At 35.4% G+C, this 20,775-nt stretch overlaps 1 protein-coding gene across 2 annotated transcripts in view; it reads left to right on the top strand.

The window, feature by feature from the left end:
• The first annotated feature begins 5,095 nt into the window (after positions 1–5,095).
• Positions 5,096–20,775, top strand: part of LOC100372369 (protein PALS2-like) — a 50,989-nt gene continuing 35,309 nt past the window's right edge. Inside the window, exons 1-2 of one of the 2 annotated variants that reach the window (XM_085496030.1) lie at positions 5,096–5,135; positions 15,943–16,004. In XM_085496030.1, coding sequence (XP_085352156.1) covers positions 15,974–16,004 — 31 coding nt within the window. In that variant the 5' untranslated portion in view covers positions 5,096–5,135; positions 15,943–15,973. Of the gene's footprint in view, positions 5,136–15,942; positions 16,005–19,950; positions 20,001–20,775 lie in introns of those variants that run through there. The other variant, XM_085496031.1, reaches the window with a different exon arrangement.

The raw sequence follows: 20,775 nt of genomic DNA, 5'->3' as shown, positions 1-20,775 counted from the left end.
GTATGAGTTTACTTGTATCACGTGCTTGTATGTAATTCAACGCTGAAACCACGATAAGTGAATTATCCATCCAATGTGTGAAGTGTGTCGCGCCCTCTAGTGGTGGAATAACATTCGCACAGTACAACGTGTCATGGCGTACCACTCGCAAGGGATGCCGGGAACCAGCGAAAGTACAACGCACTGTAAAACCTTTCACGACAATTTAGAAACATGCGATAAAAGCTCTCATTCAAATGATCGAATGCTATTTTCTTTCTAGTTCTGTTTATGTAAAAGCTGACAATAATCGCTAAAAAGTGGCAGGCTTTTGGTGGAGAATATTTGTGAGGTAAACTGACGTTTCGGTCGCTGATTTTTTTTTTAAAGGCGAATGTTTCAGCGGTGACTTTGTTGAGTATTTTTGGAATGAATTTAAAAATTACGTGAGAGTGTTAGAGCCAAATATAGGACGAACAATTCAATTTATCGTGACTGGTGTAAAAATGTTACATGTGTACCGATGTTAAAATAATATGTTTTCTTTTCGACCTGTTCTATGAATTAAAAGTTGGAAATGTAAAATATTTGTTTATATTTACCAATACTGAAATATTGATGTGTAATGTAAACATACCCAACTTGAATTGAATGCCTTGACATTTTAATGTAAAATTCTGATCTATCATAATTGTTTTTTATTGTGCGAATAAATACAAAACAATGGTTATTAAAATGTACGTATGTGATATGTTCAATCTTTCAGGAAGACGAAACACCAGTATTTCTATTATATCATGAAAAGCTACCTTGATTAAACGTTTCAAAAAGCCAAATCCCCGCCGAATAACTACTCGTAACGGAAGTAGTACAGAATCGACATTGTGCAGATAGTTTCTCCTATAGATATTTAGTGTTTACATTCTTTCGATGAAGTTTATGTGAAAAAAAAAAACGACAGGAAATCTGTATACAAGAAATGTCCTCGATAACCCTGCATACTACTGATCAATCTGGCTTTTTTTTGTATATTTATTTTATTTTTATCTAGTATTTAGGATGGAATTTAAAAAAATCCCAAAATCAAAGTAAAATAATAAAATAAAATAAAAAGGCATCTATAACAAAAGTAATACAAAATAAAATTAAAATAAGTTTATAGCCACTGATTGCAGTATCTGCCTCTTCCTAAATAAGTTTTCACTATTTTTGCCGACGATGGCGCTGTTTACGGTAGGTTAATTATTAGGTGGTCAAGTCAACATAACAGATACACGGGGCTGACAACATTTTTCCCTGTAAAATTAGTTCTTAGTTTACGAAAATGAATATAGATGAAAACATTCTTTTTTATTATGTATTCACTAGCAAAACGAATAACTTGATACATTTTTTTTATTATTTATTTATTTACCAGCAAAAAGAATAACTTGACACATCAAACCATAGACCATCTAAAATAAGATCAAACGAGAATACAGTATTTTCTCTACTCTTTCAAGAATTGCATTTTCACCAAAACGCAATTACAGCTCGATAGGAATTCTCGCAATGCTAGTTATAGAGGGACTGTGCCTGGCTTAAAGGCCTGTAGTCGTCTCACCATGCTTGCACGGGTCATGGAAAGGTGGCGATTTTGACTGTTGCGCCGACCAACGACTACAAACTGGGACGTTACTAAGCTTTAATTAGATAATGTTTTTGTTATTGTAAGATATCGAATTAGTCGCCGGCGTAAATTAGTGAACGTCGCTCCCAGGTCAAAACTCGTGCTCGTGATTTCATTAGAAGAGCGTTGGATTGGGGGAAAATCAAAGTTTATCAACATAAATGTCGCACATACGTGGCAACGTCCACGTTCGCTATTACGGCACACAGTGCTAGAACCAAACACTATAATACGTTATGATATTGACACAACACAGAAAAATACGACAGTATTATGCCGGTAACTGAACCTAAGACTTATCCTACGCATAAAATGACAGTGCAAAACTAGCTATCATGATTTGCCTTACTCATCAACGCCAAGGTTACGAACATTTGAACTCCAGCAAATTATATTGTTATCAAATTCAATCAATTTATAATTTAATTTATTTAATCGCTGAAGCTTGCCAAGAAACATAATAATTTTTTCTAGGATTAAATTGTAGTATATTGCTGGACATTCAGTTTATTAATTGACCAATACTCATGAATTGTGACATGATGGATGCCACATGTTCTTTCAGAAAGTTCAGCATTCCGCATGAACCATGCTTATTTTTGCATTTTCAGCGGGCGAAGTGAATTATTCATGGACAGAATACTTCCATGTTGTCAAAAAGTACTGTTATGGAAAAAGCATGGAAGTTCTTTTAATATTTTTTGGTTGAATTTAAGTTCGATATTTTACTATGTATATCAATGGCACTGAGCATTGTAGACGTATGATGAGTATAATGCACGCACTGAATTGTGGGTTATCTGTAAAACCTATTATGATTTACACCATGTTGTACGCTCGCCTGACATGTAGGCGTGAGTAGGCCCTCGCCGACCGAACGGCATCAGACTTCACTGTGTTGGTTTGGCGCACCGCGGAGGGCGCATCGCACGCGACCTCGTCAGGCTAGTTGTACGCAAGCACAGTGGCTGAATAGATCAATTGGCGATTTATAATGTTAGTTGTTATATGCCGTAACTTGGTTATAGCACACAAAGTAAAGAAAACTACCTTATGCGAAATGTGTGCGACCTCAACAATTTTAACACGTTGTAGAGCCGAATCATTATTCTGATATTCAAATATATTGTTAAGATACACCATGGCCGACCCGAGAAACAGGCGCGACGGACAAACGAACGAACGAACGGACAGATGGACAAGCATCAACGGAAATGAAATTATTCGTCCGCGACCCCGATTGGGGAAAAAGTAATAATTCAAGTTGTGCAGGAATGCCAGTAACAACTGCATGCAGTGATTATTTAAGTCGCATAGGCTTACATGCCATTGGGAATTTTACAGTGGTTGTCTGATTAATACATTCCTAACATGGTAATACATTAGTATTGAGTGTCCATATAGTTATCGTCTCGATCGGATGGGCGCCGATTACTTGGGGATATAATCTACCATAACTCCTAAAATTTCACCGCAAATATAATGGTCGGTCATGAAAGTTCTTATTCAAATTCAAAGTTCAGTGTAAGTCTGGTTTCTACCTATAAGTGTGACAGTCCCGAAAAAGAATGCCGGAAATTAAAACTTTGAATAACAACATCATGGTTCTCAAATAAAGAAGCCCCGTCAGTCTACTTTGCATTTATAATGCCACACTCGTTAATTGAAAAGGGAAAATACGAAAAAACAAACAAAACGCAAATACATTTTTGTATTTATGTAATCGGCCAACCGACTCGGAACTCAATAACGGGTTGCGATATCTCTTCTGTGGCTGGCGGATCCAGTAATTCGGTAAGGGACGCTCCCGGGGGGGGGGGTGTCACTCTATATTAAAACCTTACACCACAGTCCCTCTATCAAGTTTCCACCGACAGTTGTCAATTTTGTACGTGTAAGAACCTTGTTTCGCTAATTACAGATTTGTGATTATCTGTAATTAGCGAAACAAGCCATATACGTATTAAATATTATTATTTTCAGCATATATTTTGTAAATATTGAGCATATAAAACCCACATTCACTGAATACAGTTCAATTTTTATTATGTGTGTTATCCTGTTTTGTTTCGTTTCTTAGATTACAATAAGCCTTCTCCATATGCTCGTGTTGGAAGTGGCGGGTAAGTACCAGTGGGAAAGTGGCGGACGTTTGCGGCCTAGTCGGGGCTATGGGTCCGCCAATTCGGAGCCTGGGGCGGTGTATGAGAATGATAATTGCGAGAGAGGGCCTACACCGGGCGCAGCAACCCTGTGAGTTTATTTTTAGGGGCCTATTGCAGACATTAGCTTTTTAAAGGGTGCCAATTTGCCTCCGGCGCGCGGGCTCGCTCTGGAAGGTGAAAAACACCCCGCTTCCCCGCTATATTTGGAACGCACACGGGGAAGTAAAAAAGGGCTCCTGTTGACGTGGGCTGGGTTTGTCAATTGATTTGTTATTTTTTTTGCCGGCTGAAGGGGGGCGCCTCCTCCTAAATCCGCGCGTGTCTATGACACATTTCTATGACACACTTAACAAAGTGTCACTCAAGATTCAATTTCAAGTGTAGATATTCGGGTCATATTTTTCGGCTAATCGTCCTTACCAGAGCCTAGTCTTTACCAATGACAGTTAGGTTCAAGATATTTGCCTAACAATTCACCCTATAAGGAAAATAAAAAACGTACATACCGAAGTCCAAACTTATTACACTAACATTATTTTTGGTCATTTTTAGAGTGTAAAAGAGGGAGGGTGTTATCTTCGTACAAGGAGATTGGATAATGTGTCGAGCAAAATTGTACTCACCATATTAGATTATTTTTTGTCATTTTTGAGGAATTCTTGTCCTTGTGGGCAAAATTTTCCCTCATTTAAAATTGAGGGAGAATCGTACACGCCCTTTTTTATTTTTCAAAATAACAGTACATATACAACACAATGTTTTTTAAAGGATTCACTGACTTTTAAATATAAACAAATAGTAGCTGATTCATTTCAAAATGTGCGCCTGTATCTGTTTCAAGGAGACATTTTTGCTCGCCATTTACGACAAGATTTCCTTATCTGAAGTGGCTAGCAAAATTTCGCTGACTTGCAAAATTGTGCTCGATATGAACCTATTCTCATACGCAAGGGTCACTGGGTCGCGTACAATCGCCGCTTAAATCACGTGACGATAAATGAATGAAAGTACTGGATTGAGTGGCGAGAGTTACGAGGTCTCTCATTCGTCAACCAATTCAAAGCGGTTGAACTCCGTCACGGATGTTACAAACGCAACACGCAGCGCAAAAATAAAACCTAGTCTTGTATTAAGTATTCCTGTTAATATTTCATCATAGATGATGATAAAAATTGCAAAAAACCAACATATTAACTACTGTTTACAAATCTATGCGACATAACTATCGAATCAGAGGGCCCCTATCTTAGAGCACATTAACACAATTTGCATAATTGCGACCCTGTGACAGCGTCTTTCTCACTGGTTCCCCGATTGCGAAGGTAAGGTACCTTTCCCCGAGTCTCACTTTTACTCTTGACATGTACCCTTCTGTCGCGAAAGATACGAATGACAGTCATGCAGCAATTGCCCACGCTACTTCCGTGCGTAATTTACCAGTATATGGTTTCGATTCCGATGCCAACAGTACCTATGTAGGCGAAAAGTGTCAATCATGGCGGGCCAAATCGACCTGTTGGAGTAAAAATAAAAGGAAATGGGAGTGACGCGATACAATAACTCGGGTCGGTTACACTCAAGCTCGTTTAGATGGCTTTCCCCCCGAACTTATTACGCGAAACTTTCCGGTATCGTCCAAAGTATGGCGTTTATCAGCTGCGATCTGCGTGTCGTAACATCGGTTCTATATTTAGAAACATCCCAGAGATACCGTAGCTTGCTCTGTGGTGGTTCTGTTGTTGATATGCGAGGTCGAAATGCTTTTCACGCTTGTTTTCACCGGACCGTATTTTACTGTAAGCGTGTAGAATTGTCCTACAATAAATGAGAAAAAAAATGTTTGTAAGTACATGGGGGTGGGCGTGGCCGTTAATTTAGTTCAAATTTTAAAACGTATGTTATTATTATTACCGTACTGCGGAATTCTTTAAAATACGTCTATTCAGTTGAGTTCTATTGTAGACTGTTTTATTTTTATTCAAAATAACCTATTGTCACTTGTAGGTCAGTGCGATTTCTTAGAGTACAACCTTTAATCTAATTTATGTTACATAGGTAAAGGGGAAGTATGCATACACTGTGGCAGATCTGTGTTGATTCACTGCCTGTTTGATAATCAGCTGATATCACATTTGTAAACACTTAAAAACATTTTTCACAAAAACGTGCACTTTTCACAAATACCTGTTGCAACCTATATACAAACCTAAATAAAAATGCATGTATGAAAAAAAAAAAAAAAACTATTTTATTTAATTGCTCTAGTAATTTTACAATTGGGGCTCACTGTTTTTAAAATTTGAAAGGTGCACTGCCATCATGATTGAGACTCCCAGTTGGGGGGTGGTGGAGATTAAAACACTAAAAATCAAATTATCAAATTCTTTGTTGCCATGTTTATGGCAGCTAAAACAAACAAATTATTCATTATGTCATTATCAGTGTCTCGTGTATGAATTTGTACGAAATATTACGACTCTGGTTAAGGCATTGCAAAACAAAATGTTAACAGAAAGAAGATATTTGCATCTGAACAAAACACAATACACACACATAACTTCGTTAGTAATGTGGCTAATTATTATCATACTTGATATACAGGAGATAAATCACAAATATTATTTTCATTAAGTGTAAAACACTAAACAAGTTGACACAAAATTAAGAATAAAGTTAATTTGCAGGAAAGAAAATGAAAACATTATTTGCATTTAGTGTAAAATGCTAAGAGAGTACCAATAAATTAGAATAAACTTAATTGCAGGAAAAAAAATGAAAATATTATTATTCCATTTAGTATACCTGTTAATTAAAATATCATGTGAACACTGCAGATTCCCACCAACATGAAGTATATTTAAAACAACATATTTTCTTTAGTGTCTGTGTTTATGTATAACCAACGTGGCAATCATTCATACAATAAATGCATTCTTGGTTTACCTACACTTTATTAGAGATGTAGTTCTAATAGAGAAAATAAGATACTGAGAATTCCTTGAAATGTTTGAAAGCCTTTATTGGTAATATCTAGTTATAATATTAGGTTAATTAAATGTTTAAAATAAAAAATGTATGCAGAGGAAAATGGTATATTACTGTAAATAATACCTCTGTGTGCCACATGTTGTGAATTCTACAGCACATGAATAAATGGGATTCAAAGTAAATTAGTATACATTGTGATGGTAAGCCAAGCATAAAATTACAAGACAGAGAGACCTCAGTTGTAAAGTGAAACCGTTTAACACATGGGTCTAAAAGTCTTTCGGGGTATATTTGCATCAAATTCCGTAAAAACATCATCTTGAAAATATTTAAAATTTTCAAACTTTACTGATTTCAGTGAATTTCATTAAGACATGAATGAATTTCATATAACATATTTAAAAAATGTTTCCTATATGTCATTCTTTTCTGTGTTATTTTGTTACAGCATACATTGTCACTTTTAAAACCCATTTTTGAAATAATTCAGGACAACAAAAATTACCCAATCATTCACAATAGATTTTTTTAGTCTATGTTACCAGCCTGCAATTTTGGCATAATATCTCTCCCATGGGAACAAAATGGTCATTATCCGCTACAACCATTATTGAAGTCAATACCATCTTTCTATTGCCAAGGAGTACATTGTATTGCAAAATGAATAAATTCTGGATATTTGCATTTATGAGTTGACTTTTACCTTAGGATTCTGAAAATTCATACATTGAGTCAAATTCACTAAAATGCCATGTAACTATTTTATTACCAATTCATATGCTTCTCATAAAACAAATATGATATGACGATTTAATGTTTTCTAACTAAATTATGATTCATTTAATAAAATTATGATTCATTTAATAAAATTATGATTCATTTAATAATGAGCACTAATTGTGTGACATAACTTGAAGCCATCCAAATTAATTATTATTATTAAAAAAATATGCGAATCGTAGCCAGCAGTGATGGTGGTAAGCTCTCTGTACAGGTTAAGTCATGTGTACATAAATAAACAATGCCATATGTCCACATGTTGTGTTGGACCTATTAGACTGCTATTGTAACCGTGCATATTGCCGTTAAAGGGCAGTGATCTCTGTGCTGCACATGTTTGAATTCATGTAAACAAACAATGTATTATATTGCTATGGTCCCATATCAAACACGACACAGCGACCACTGGTCAATTTTACGTTTTGAGTATCATTTGCTGGTATTCACCTTTTCCATAGAGCTTCATGCACCTCATTCAACCCACTGATTTCAGACCAATAGCATGATAGTAAATATCCAGACAGAAAATGTACTTTCATTACTTAATATGCGTATGATTTGAAAAATACTTTATTTTAGTTGGAATTAATTTTTGCTGAAAAAACTTTTTGGGCGTTTTGTATGGAATTTATTTTCACTGATTTTTGATGAGTTGAATGTAAAATATAGGAAAAAAAGTATATTCGCTGGATTTTATTTTCACTGAAGCATCCCTTTAGAAAAAATAGCTAAAATAAATTCCAAGCAAAAATAAAGTATTCTACAGTACACTATGAGAAATAGTTGGTTATTGTTTCATCTAACATTGTGTGAATTTTATACTGTAAAATTGTTTATTTTAATTATTTTGATGATTTGAGCAATTTTACTGGATTTTAAATTCATGGATTGGCAGGAAAACAAGAATGCTATTGTTAATTTAATTTATTGGATTTTACGCATCGGCGAAAATCGCAAAATTAAAAACTAGCAAATAATTAACAAGTTTGTCAGTATTGAACAGGAAACAGTGTTAATTGTCAGACTAGCTATAGGATTTGATATAAAAAAGTGTTCAATTTTGGAAAGGTGAATTTCGTTCAGTTAATTCTTCTACAATGTATGTTAAATAAAAGGCTATTTAGAGAAATTATAATTGTAATTTTGTGTTGCTAAATGACCTCGACCTCGACCCTGAGCAATTTTGATTTTTGACATGATGAAAGTGATAAACGACATTGAAAGCGATGAAGTAATTTTTGTTTATCATATTTTATCGGTTTGAAATGAATCTCTGTAAATAAATTCAATCAATCAATATTAGTCAATCAGTATCAATTGATTGATCAATTTGATTTCTGGTCTGAAAAAAGAGCAAAATCTTAAATATATGAAGATTAAAATTTGTTGCCATTGTGTGCAATCAAGAGCAAGTATTACGGCTAATTTGAATAACAGTATATTTTAATTATCTCTATTGTATTTTTATGATAATTATAGCTCTATTGTTTATCTAAAATTATTATAAGGGCTCCTATTTGATAATGCTCTTGAGAGAACATCGGTTTCATGAAAAAGTTGATAAAAACTGAACACGAACAGCACTAGTTTGAAATTGTGACTTGTGCGAATTTGGATTGTTTGAATCTTAAATTAAGATTACTTAATTTTAACTCTGATTCCTAATGCGTGCTTTGAAATTTCTTGTACAAGCAGTTATGATCATCAATCTGATTAAAAAAAAATTATGACAGCGCCCTCACACATGTGAGTGTGGCCAGGATTCTTTAATTTGAAACACCAAAGTTGAGTGACAAAAATACTTTCATTTTATTTTTAATGCTTTTTTTTTGTGAGGGTGGCACATCTTATATATTTTAAATTTACACCACAGTATTATAACATCATATCCCATGGGAGGTTCTATAACACCATACAAAGGTGATGCCATACCACATGGTGGCAATATACCATCACGTAGGGACAATATCATATCACATGGGAGGTTCTATAACACCATACAGAGATGTCATACCACATGGTGGCAATATACCATTACATAGGAACAATATCATATTACATGGGAGGTTCTATAACACCATACAAATGTGATGCTATAGCACATGGTGGCAATATACCATTACATAGGGACAATATCATATCACATGGGAGGTTCTATAACACCATACAAAGGTGATGCCATACCACATGGTGGCAATATACCATTACATAGGGACAATATCATATCACATGGGTGGTTCTATAACACCATACAAAGGTGATGCCATACCACATGGTGGCAATATACCATTACATAGGGACAATATCATATCACATGGGAGGTTCTATAACACCATACAAATGTGATGCCATACCACATGGTGGCAATATACCATTACATAGGGACAATATCATATCACATGGGAGGTTCTATAACACCATACAAAGGTGATGTCATACCACATGGTGGCAATATACCATCACGTAGGGACAATATCATATCACATGGGAGGTTCTATAACACCATACAGAGATGTCATACCACATGGTGGCAATATACCATTACATAGGGACAATATCATATCACATGGGAGGTTCTCTAACACCATACAGAGATGTCATACCACATGGTGGCAATATACCATTACATAGGGACAATATCATATCACATGGGTGGTTCTATAACACCATACAAAGGTGATGTCATACCACATGGTGGCAATATACCATTACATAGGGACAATATCATATCACATGGGAGGTTCTATAACACCATACAAAGGTGATGCCATACCACATGGTGGCAATATACCATCACGTAGGGACAATATCATATCACATGGGTGGTTATATAACACCATACAGAGATGTCATACCACATGGTGACAATATACCATTACATAGGGACAATATCATATTACATGGGAGGTTCTATAACACCATACAAATGTGATGCTATAGCACATGGTGGCAATATACCATTACATAGGGACAATATCATATCACATGGGAGGTTCTATAACACCATACAAATGTGATGCCATAGCACATGGTGGCAATATACCATTACATAGGGACAATATCATATCACATGGGAGGTTCTATAACACGATACAAATGTGATGCCATAGCACATGGTGGCAATATCCCATTACATAGGGACAATATCATATCATATGGGAGGTTCTATAACACCATACAAATGTGATGCCATAGCACATGGTGGCAATATCCCATTACATAGGGACAATATCATATCACATGGGAGGTTCTATAACACCATACAGAGATGTCATACCACATGGTGGAAATATACCATTACATAGGGACAATATCATATCACATGGGAGGTTCTATAACACCATACAGAGATGTCATACCACATGGTGGCAATATACCATTACATAGGGACAATATCATATCACATGGGAGGTTTTATAACACCATACAGAGATGTCATACCACATGGTGGCAATATACCGTCAAGCTCAATCAATTCGACCACTCAAATAGTTCGGCCACCTATTTTTTGCGTCATGGTTAATTTTAAAATGTATCCGTTTAGTTCGGCCATCTGTCCAGTCAGTCTATTGTTTGTATTCAATTAGTTCGCCCGGTGTACACCGTCCGATTTTTACGTCACTCTCTCAACAAAGGTATATTTTCACACATCTATCATGTAAATACAATGTACATATATAAGCATTTACATCCATGGTATAAGCAATCGGGATATCCGCCAGATGTGCAGTCATGGTGTCAACCGTGGTTGTACAAAAGACGTGTGAAATCTCTAGTACGTCCATGGTGAAATATACTCTGTTGATTGTCATTACAAATTACCCAGTACATCAGTTGTAAATAATCGCTAAGAAAATTCACATCACGACGCCAAAAATATCGACAACGAACAAATACTTTAAGTCATTGCTAGCAATTACTGACGAAACGAAGCTCCATGGTTTAGGGACAACAAAATTCAGGCCGACACTTAACTCTCGTCTTTGGAATTTCAAGCAAGTCATACAAAGTCGCAAATGTGTTACGTGAAAGCGTCATTATTATTGGACGTAGTTTTGTTTACACAGTCACGCAGCACGTCAAAATATCTTTTTTTTTTCGGCTGACCCAAATAAAATTATCTGCTGGATTGTTTCAGCACAGTCGTTTCAGTAATGTTCGAAACATTGTCCTGCAGAGTTGTTTGTTTAAAAGTCAAGTAGATTATTAATGTTAACGGGGTAAAAAAATAATTAATGCCGGCTTGCAAATTGTATCGTCTTCGGCATTTCCAGTAAGTCGATACAAAGTCGCCAATGTGTAGCGTGAGAGCGTCATTTTTATTGAACATGGTTTTGTTTACACAATCACGCAGCACGTCAAAATATCTTCTTTTTTTTTGGTTGACCCAAATAAAATCACCGGCTGGATTGTTTCGACACAGTCGGCCCAGTTATGTTCTAAACTTCCTCTTGCAACGTTGTTCGTTTAAAAGTCGGGTGGATTTTTTGTTTTGTTTTAACTGTGGGTAAAAAAACATGACCGTGAAGTGAAGACTGCGCTCTCATAGAAGCGGTTTCAGTAGCGGTGCGTGGTTACGGTAAAGTGGCAGACGAGACGACGTGAGGTGTGAATCCTGGGCCTATCATTTCGACATTGTACGTCAGACTGAGTACTGACTGATGTACATCTTTTAATTTCAAAAGAATATGTGATAATGTTGTGGCTGGTCAGAGTATCATGCTATAAAAGTGGCGATTTCTCTGGGGAAAGACACTCACTTTTAGTTTTCCTACAAGCTATAATAAGCTAGTACTTATTTTGTCGCTCGCTAGCCATGTATCGAATCGATTCATTTTTTACTAAGGCAACTGCCGAGGTCCCAGCTGTACCTGCTTCTATGTACCGGACAACACCACCCGCCCCGCCCCGCCACCACATCCTCCAAAAAGAAATACCGTAACAAAATATCAGTGTGTCGTCTCGTATTATGTTTTTCAGTGTTATTTATTGTAGTTTATTTAAAATATATTATTGTATTGTATGTATAGTTTAATTGTAGATAATTTCAAAAAAATAGTACAGCAATTAGCAATAAAGCATAATTCTATTCCAGTGAGATTTTCACGTTACCATGTTTGTTTACATTTACGGGAGCGTGACATAAAACTGTCGTCTCCACGGCAACAAAACAGCAGGTGGCCTGGTTGCGTCAGATTTCTTGAACGCGCTTGTAGTTTGTTTTAAAATTGGGTCAAGTCTCAGACTAGTACTACACCTTTACTCTAATCTCGGGAAAACGATATATTTATTCAGTTACCGGTGATACACACTTCGAACCCAGTTTTAAAACATTGAAAAATTATTCAAACAAATCGACCACTTCGGAAACATATTTTCTATATTTATTCAGTCAATTGGCCCACCCCCCAAAATATTTATTTTTACATGGCCGAATTGATTGAGTTTTTACGGTACCATTACATAGGGACAATATCATATCACATGGGAGGTTCTATAATACCATACAGAGATGTCATACCACATGGTGGCAATATACCGTCACATAGGAACAATATATCACATGGGAGGTTCTATAACACCATACAAAGGTGATGTCATACCACATGGTGGCAATATACCATCACATAGGGACAATATCGAGGTATGTAAAGGAGTCTCTAGATGGTAGTTGAGCGCGGTAACTGAGCGTCTCAGTTTTCACGAAAATACGTGTTGAGCGTACGATCACTTTCAAAAGTAAGCGTGGAACCAAACAATGGAATGCCGAGTGCGCTCATTTTCAAAAGTAAGCGTGGGGAAAAACCATGGAATGCTGATAATGTAATGAAAGCCACGCTCAGTTTAACATGAAGTCGATACAAGTTCGTTTCAGAGGTCCAACTTAAGTTAAAAAATCCAATCTGGATATATCACATATTTACATGAGGGGACGTTTCTTAAAACAGACGCAACCATATTTAATTAAATATTCACCCAGTTTGAACCCTATGACCTTGTAAGATGGACGCGTCTGGTAATGAGAGACTACGCTTACTTTTACAAGTAATAGTAGGCCTGGGAACAACAATGGAATGAGGAGTGCGTGTGTCTGATTTAAAGTAACCACAGTAGAGGGACTGTGAAGTAACCATATATTTAATAGTAATAAAGATGCAACTCTGACGTTTGTTTTTGTCTTGAGTGTGTAAGCGTGGAACCAAGCAATGGAATAGAGTGCGCTCACTTTTAAAAGTAAGCGTGGGAACAAACCGTGGAATGCTGGTAATGTGATAAGAACTACGCTCAGTTTATTATGAACCATGTTGAATTAAATATTCAAGCAGTTTAACCCCTAATCAATTTTTCAATGTCACGCCGAAGACTGCCAACTTTGTTACCATCTTTCACCACTGCTATTGCATTTCATGGAAATTATTCTTCTGTCGTTGGAAGAAAAAATCTTCCTATTTCAAGCCCACCGCGATATCCATATAACTTGCTGAATGGTAACTTTTGCCATGATTGATGAACGAACACCTAGTCTGATAAGAAAGCGATGTTGAATTTACCTCCATGACGAAACACTAGTAGTGATGTCATTCTTAGCCCATTGGTAAAGCAGATGCTTAAATGTCAAAGATGATTGCCAGTCGGTAAACAAAAGTATCATACGAGTCGTTTGCCGCAACCCCATTTTTCTTGACTTTTCATTCTGATTAGACATGAATTAAAAGTGCCAAGCTACCAGACAGCGAAATCCGTGGTTTAAATGTGCTAAGTCCAAATTGTGTGGGACGACATCGACAAACTTCAAGACGAAGTTTGACTATAGGGATTTTAGTTCGATTGCGACAGTGGCGCCGACTTGGAATTTCCGGGTTTTGACTTTTACGAAGATAGCAATGAACGTACAAATAGAGATCTTAGAAGGTTTTTTTTTCTAACAACTATGAACTTTCGTAATTTTACTGCGTAAATTATTATAGATCTTGTATGGTTGTTGATCCGGTAATTGTCAAAACCGGAAATAATTCACGCGTATGGGGCGGCGTGTTTGTCGACGGGGATATTGTAATTCATTCATTGAATTCATTGAATCTTCACTGTCGATTTTTATTATTTCTGGTTTATTTGTCACATTCTAAGCAATAAATTATTTCTTGTTACACTTCTAATGCTGCATATTGTTCATTTATTTTTGTTGCATGTTTTTATTTGCCGTTTTTCTCCCTGTCGCAGTTCAATCTGCGTGTTGCGATTTTTCTTTTTTTTTGCCAGGGATATCCGGACAAATGCCCACCCCTTTTTTTGTACGATACGGTAAATTAGTACAATGAAAAAACATAAAAGTGATTGAAACTTATTTTGTATAAAAACAGTTTGCATATAAATCCACCATTTTGAAATTTACGAGAGTTCAAACAAGTAAAATTAATATTAACAGAAACATAATATTTGCACAACCTGCAGAATTATTATTATAAATCAAACTGAATACAGCGTGTTACTGTCATTACAATCTATTTGTTCGTTATTAAAGGGTATTTAATTTTTAGCACTCTATCTAATATAAGAATTACTATTCTGATATGACCGAACAGGCCAGGGAAACAATAGCATTTTAGGTGGCCAACACAAATCATACCAAATGTCCTTATGAAAAAAAGCGCCCCCAACGCCATAACAAAGAAATATAGCCAAACACAATTTTTCTGCAAATCAAACAGCAATAAAACTGGGCAATATCCAATTCTACAGTACATAATGGCATTATAACACCACACAGGGACAATATTAAAATAATATTTGGTGGCATTATACCATCACTCAAGGACAATACCGTACAACATGGCAACATAATAATGACCCATGAAGGTGTTATTTGTTTTGATTGCCATGATAGTAATAATAGTACCATGGCTTTATGGGAAAGTAAGCCTCAACCAACTCAAATCATTCCCTTCTATTCACATATATGGCACACTGTAACCTGTTCTAGGAATTTCACCTGTTTGAATATCATTGCTATTCCCATACCCATACATTATGTATGTATGTATTTATTTATCAATTTTTTTGATTGAATATTTAATAGCGTTGCTTGTCAGAGTTGAGAAATTAACTGCTGCCATGCTATTGGTCAGAATGCTGTTTTGAAATGAGCTGCTGCCATGCTATTGGTCAGAATGCTGTTTTGAAAATGAGCTGCTGCCATGCTATTGGTCAGAATGCTGTTTTGAAATGAGCTGCTGCCATGCTATTGGTCAGAATGCTGTTTTGAAATGAGCTGCTGCCATGCTATTGGTCAGAAAGCTGGAAAGGTGAAATTCTCATTTGTGTCTCATTAAATCTTTAATTAATCTTTTCTGTTTGTTCCAGGCTACATTGGTTGTGACTTTGTTTTTTCAAGATGCCTGTAGAGACTGAAGAATCTGGACAAGGTAAAATTGTGTTTTATTTACGGTAGATGTTATGGTTTTTGGCTCAACGGACCATAGGTCTGCTGAGCCTATGGGATGGGTTTCTGTCCTGCGTCTGTCGTTCGTCTATCTGTCTGTGCACGACTTCTTCTCAAAAACCGCCGAACCGTTTGACTCGATTTTTGGTGTGTGGATGCCTTGATGAGTGTAGATGGTAATTTGTTTATGAGAAGTCGATCAGCCCATAATTATGCAAATTAGCCCCCCAAAACTCTACTGTGGCAGTCCATAGTGAGAGCGCCATCTATAGTATGGTGTTGGAATAACTTTGTTTATGAATAACTCTGTGCGTCCCTGTGTGGTCAGTCGAATTGTTTTCGTCTGTGTGGGCAGGTTGATTCTTCTGTTAAATCGACTGAATTCCTTTCAAAGACTGAACTAAAGTGTTTATGGATGTTGTGGAACTCTTGGGACAGACGAAATCGTGTTTTCGTGGAATTTAGTGACTGGCAGAAGTCCTTTCCGAAAGTTGTTGTGTGGATCGACCGCAGAGGTTGCAGTCTGCTGCACAGGAGGTCTGCTGTTGCTGTTGTGTTGAACGAAATCGTGGTTGAACCTAGCTGCAGTTCTGTAGCTCACTTGGTTTTGCTTTCGTTCGTCGTGATGTTAATGCAAAACCATGGAGCTACAGTTTCATCCTATGCGAGTTACCCTATTTTATCGAACTGAAATCAGGTCGGGTCATAACAGCCGTTTTTTTTTCATTATTTTCACCTTAAGTTTCTACCTTTCTACTGTCGATGGATCCCGAAACTATTTTTATCAATTATTTTGAGGGCGATGGTCCGAAATTGGTCGATTTCCAGACGAATTATGTCTATGAGTTTTCAGTTTCCAGTAAATTATCAATTTGATTAGAAAAATCAACACTTTGGCAGTTGTTCCGCCACGCTTTTTGTAACCTGGGGAGAGTACTGCTGTATTCTATATCTATGTCTGCATAACATAGTAAACAGATAATGACTCGTATATTGTTACTAAACAAATAACACACACTGTCAAATAATGAGAGATATATGATGGATGAATGATATAACAGGCTTAATTATATTTACACAACCTCTGTGTGGTTAAATACATCTGTGGTTCTGTTCATGGCCACTACAATAATACATTACAATAAAGACAAGTGCTTTGTTTTGTAAAAACCTTTCTTGGTATTACATTTACAATCATGGAATTTTTTATTTTCATTTCCAATTTTTTTTGGCAAATTTTGCTTTTACAGTGGTTTGAAAATTTAGTGAAATTGTAATATTTCTTCGGTAACCGTTAATAGCAGAGTAGTCTTTATTCGTCATAAATTTTTGAAATTTGTCTGTAATGTTTTATGCGACAGTACAAGTCCCATGTGACATATACAAATTGCGTGTCTGTAGTAAAATTTGATGAAATTGTTATTTTCCGAAAATAAAAAAAAAAAATATGAAAAACATTGCATGCTGGTAGTGAGATTAGACATAATTTATCATTGGTTACAGGTATGAATTATTATTAATTATATATTATGTCAAGTTGTCAAGTGATGCAGAAAAGTATGAAGTGTCATTGGTTATATGAAGCTATTTTATTTTCAGTAATTCACACGATATGGTAATTTAATACCACGCATAGAAATTATTTTATGATCCATTTTCACTAGCATCTTGTACATTCATAAAGTAATTGCAAAAGACTTTATATTGTATTTCTCATTAGAGCAGGTTAAAAATTGTATACATTGTATCAGCCCCCTTCCAACAGTGTAGTAATTGCTGCACATAAGAAAAAAACGTTTTAAGATATTTATTTTGTAAGTAGACAAACATATTTAATAATAATATCTTCATTGCATACTTATAAATAACATTTTCTATCGGTTAATAGCAATATGTATATAAAATTAATGTAAAAGAGAGGAAGTCGATATTACAAATCAAGAGAATGCTCATTTCTTGAAATGAAAGAATTGTGAATAAAATCACCTAACACCTTAATTGTATTTTTTTCACTATTTTTCATTAAATATATGAATTTCTGCAGATTACGGTAGTATGATAAAAAAAGAGCTGTGTTTTTATTTGATTCAATAAACCTACCTTTCACTCCTATGAGTTTAATAGTTTGATCCTATTTTTTTTTTTTTTGGTATTTAAATGTTTTGATTTGCATTACAAATGAGTACTTGGCCTCATTTAGAAGTACTTGTTTGACTATTAAGGCAATTTAAAAAGGTCAGCTTTTCTTAAGGTTTGTTAAGACGTATTTGCTGTGTCTTTACTTAAAAATATAGTCTCTGACTATTAAAAACAGACACTACTAGAAAGAGATTTTTTAAGACCTTTTTTGCAACTTTTGTCAACTTTCCTAAAACATACCAGCAACATTTTTTCTGCATTTTTAAAGAAATGTTGACCTCTAGCTATTAGGAAATGTTTTTCTATTTGATTCAAAATTTAATAAAAAAAAAAAATAACAGGTCAATATGCAAAATGTTTCACCAAAACTTTGGGGAAAACTCTAGAATTCAAAATGTTGTTTAAGTATTATTTGCATAAATTGATACCGCTCCTTGTTTCCAAGTTTGAATTATTTAATTTTTACAGTTTTCTTTCAATTTATTTTATAATTCTGTTTCGCCATCACCTATTGTGAAACTATTTACAATAGACGCAAAAGAGTTATTACGGTAATTGTACTGTGGTGATCACAAACCCATTCCTTAGATTTTTATAAATATTTAAAAATTTCAATGTCAGTTGAATCAAAACACCTAATTGTGCATCTTTTGAAAAAGTTCAATGTCATTCAACCTGCTAATAGAAACAATGTTTCATTTTGAAATGTGAAATTTATAAATACTTATACAAAAATTAGTGATTCGTTGGTGATGTACATGTAGTATTTTATCAAAATCACTGAACTGGAATCAGGCAATGTAACTATATTGTTGCCATAGCAACTTGATTGAAAACAAAATTTCTTTTTCATTATTTTTCACCTCCATCGGTGATGTACTTTAATTAAAATCTGTACTCATCCTAGAGTAGCATTCAGAATTGATGAGAATGTGTTCTCTCAGCAACCGACGGTTGACATACGACAGTTCAGGTTTATGGATCGATAAACGAGAGTCTTTTGACAGATTGTAACATTTCCTGGCTGCCACGAAATGTATCAAAACTTGAATCACATAATAGAAGGAGCTCTCAGTATTCCCTAATGTCATTTATTTCATTCCATGATCACCTGCACTACGAACAAACCATTTTATTTAGGAATAGGGAAGAAGAGGTAGTAGGAAGAGGTTTGTTTCAACAATGAGACATCCACAGATTGAGTTATAATAATTGTTAAATATTAGAGCTGCTCACACAATGAAAATAATAAAATAAATTCAAGTAAATTTTAACCAAATAATTTTTCCTGCCCAAAACTTTTTGGAACAAACTGATCAATATTATTGGAAAATTTGATTTATTTTGTGAAAGGTGCTAAAAAAGTTGACTTTGACATTCAAAGGTTAATGATCTTCTCGTTAATTCATGTACCTGTTTGTATTTTTGTAACATAAAAGAAAAAAATCTTGTTCCTGTTATCAAAATGTCTTGTGTTGTCTCGTGTGTTTCTGCATACAACAATCAAAGTAAACCCTACCCCCACTTTTTTTTTTACATATAATGGGATAACCTTTTCAAATTTGACCTTCAGTTCAAAAGGGCAGAGTTCAATTTTATACTGGCACAATAAAGAGAAATAGAAGCACTGTGTATTCTAAAGCACATTCTACACACACACACCCCTACTTTCGTAATGGTATGGTCCTATGCATAAATTGATGACAGTGTTTGGACCCCCTAAGGCTTTGTTATATTTAGCCTCTCTAGACAAGCATTGCCGCCACTTTCTTCATTCATTTGTGGGATACTTTTAGCTGTGTCCTTGGAGATCTCCCTGTCTCTGATTTACTTCTACAAGGTAAGGCTGCAATGTTACAATACTGATGCCTTGGAAGGTCAGGTAAAATAGTCTTAAAACTGTCTTGTATCTTGCGTAGTGCTGTGGTGTATGTATTTTGAGTGCTGTCATTGATCACATTCCCTTTCACTACCAGGATAACATTAACAACACCGCTGTCATCATAAAAGCAAACTGTCCCTGTTTTAGGTCACATTAGATCATTCAGCATACTGAGCAAAACCAAATAAACAAACCTGTTTAGCACTGTTGATGGCATTGGTTCTGGTTGAGTCATTTCTTAATGGGCAGGTTATTCTGTATCGCTTTCCTCCATGCCTGTTACATTGTTGCAAAGAGATCAATTCATACACATAGTGAAAAACCGTTTGGGTTTATTTGAGTGCAGTTTTTATAAATGAAACTTGAGAGACAAACACGATCCATTTCTTTCTAACTGTTATTTTTCAAATTTTACTAAATCAACGTTATTTGTTAACCGATTTTTGAGTAGTTGTTTGCACCTGGATTGTCAATTGTTTTGTTGACATGCCTATTTCAGGTAGCTGCCACAGTCGTTATTTACGAGTACACACTTTTTCCGCTCCTGTCTGTCATCTCACCTTTCAATTCAACTATTCGATCGCAACGGGTTTGAGCGTTGACAAAATTAATAAAGCTATTATTATTTGTCTACAAATGCTATAAATTACGAAAATGTCTTTCTTTTGTTTAAATAAATATATTCAACTTGGAATTGACAGCATGGTTGATTAAATTAAACAGTTCATATACG

The sequence above is a fragment of the Saccoglossus kowalevskii genome, chromosome 22, assembly GCF_978046115.1.
Source record: "Saccoglossus kowalevskii chromosome 22, keSacKowa6.1, whole genome shotgun sequence".
Taxonomy (NCBI): Eukaryota; Metazoa; Hemichordata; class Enteropneusta; family Harrimaniidae; genus Saccoglossus; species Saccoglossus kowalevskii.
This window is presented reverse-complemented; position numbering and strand designations above follow the sequence as displayed.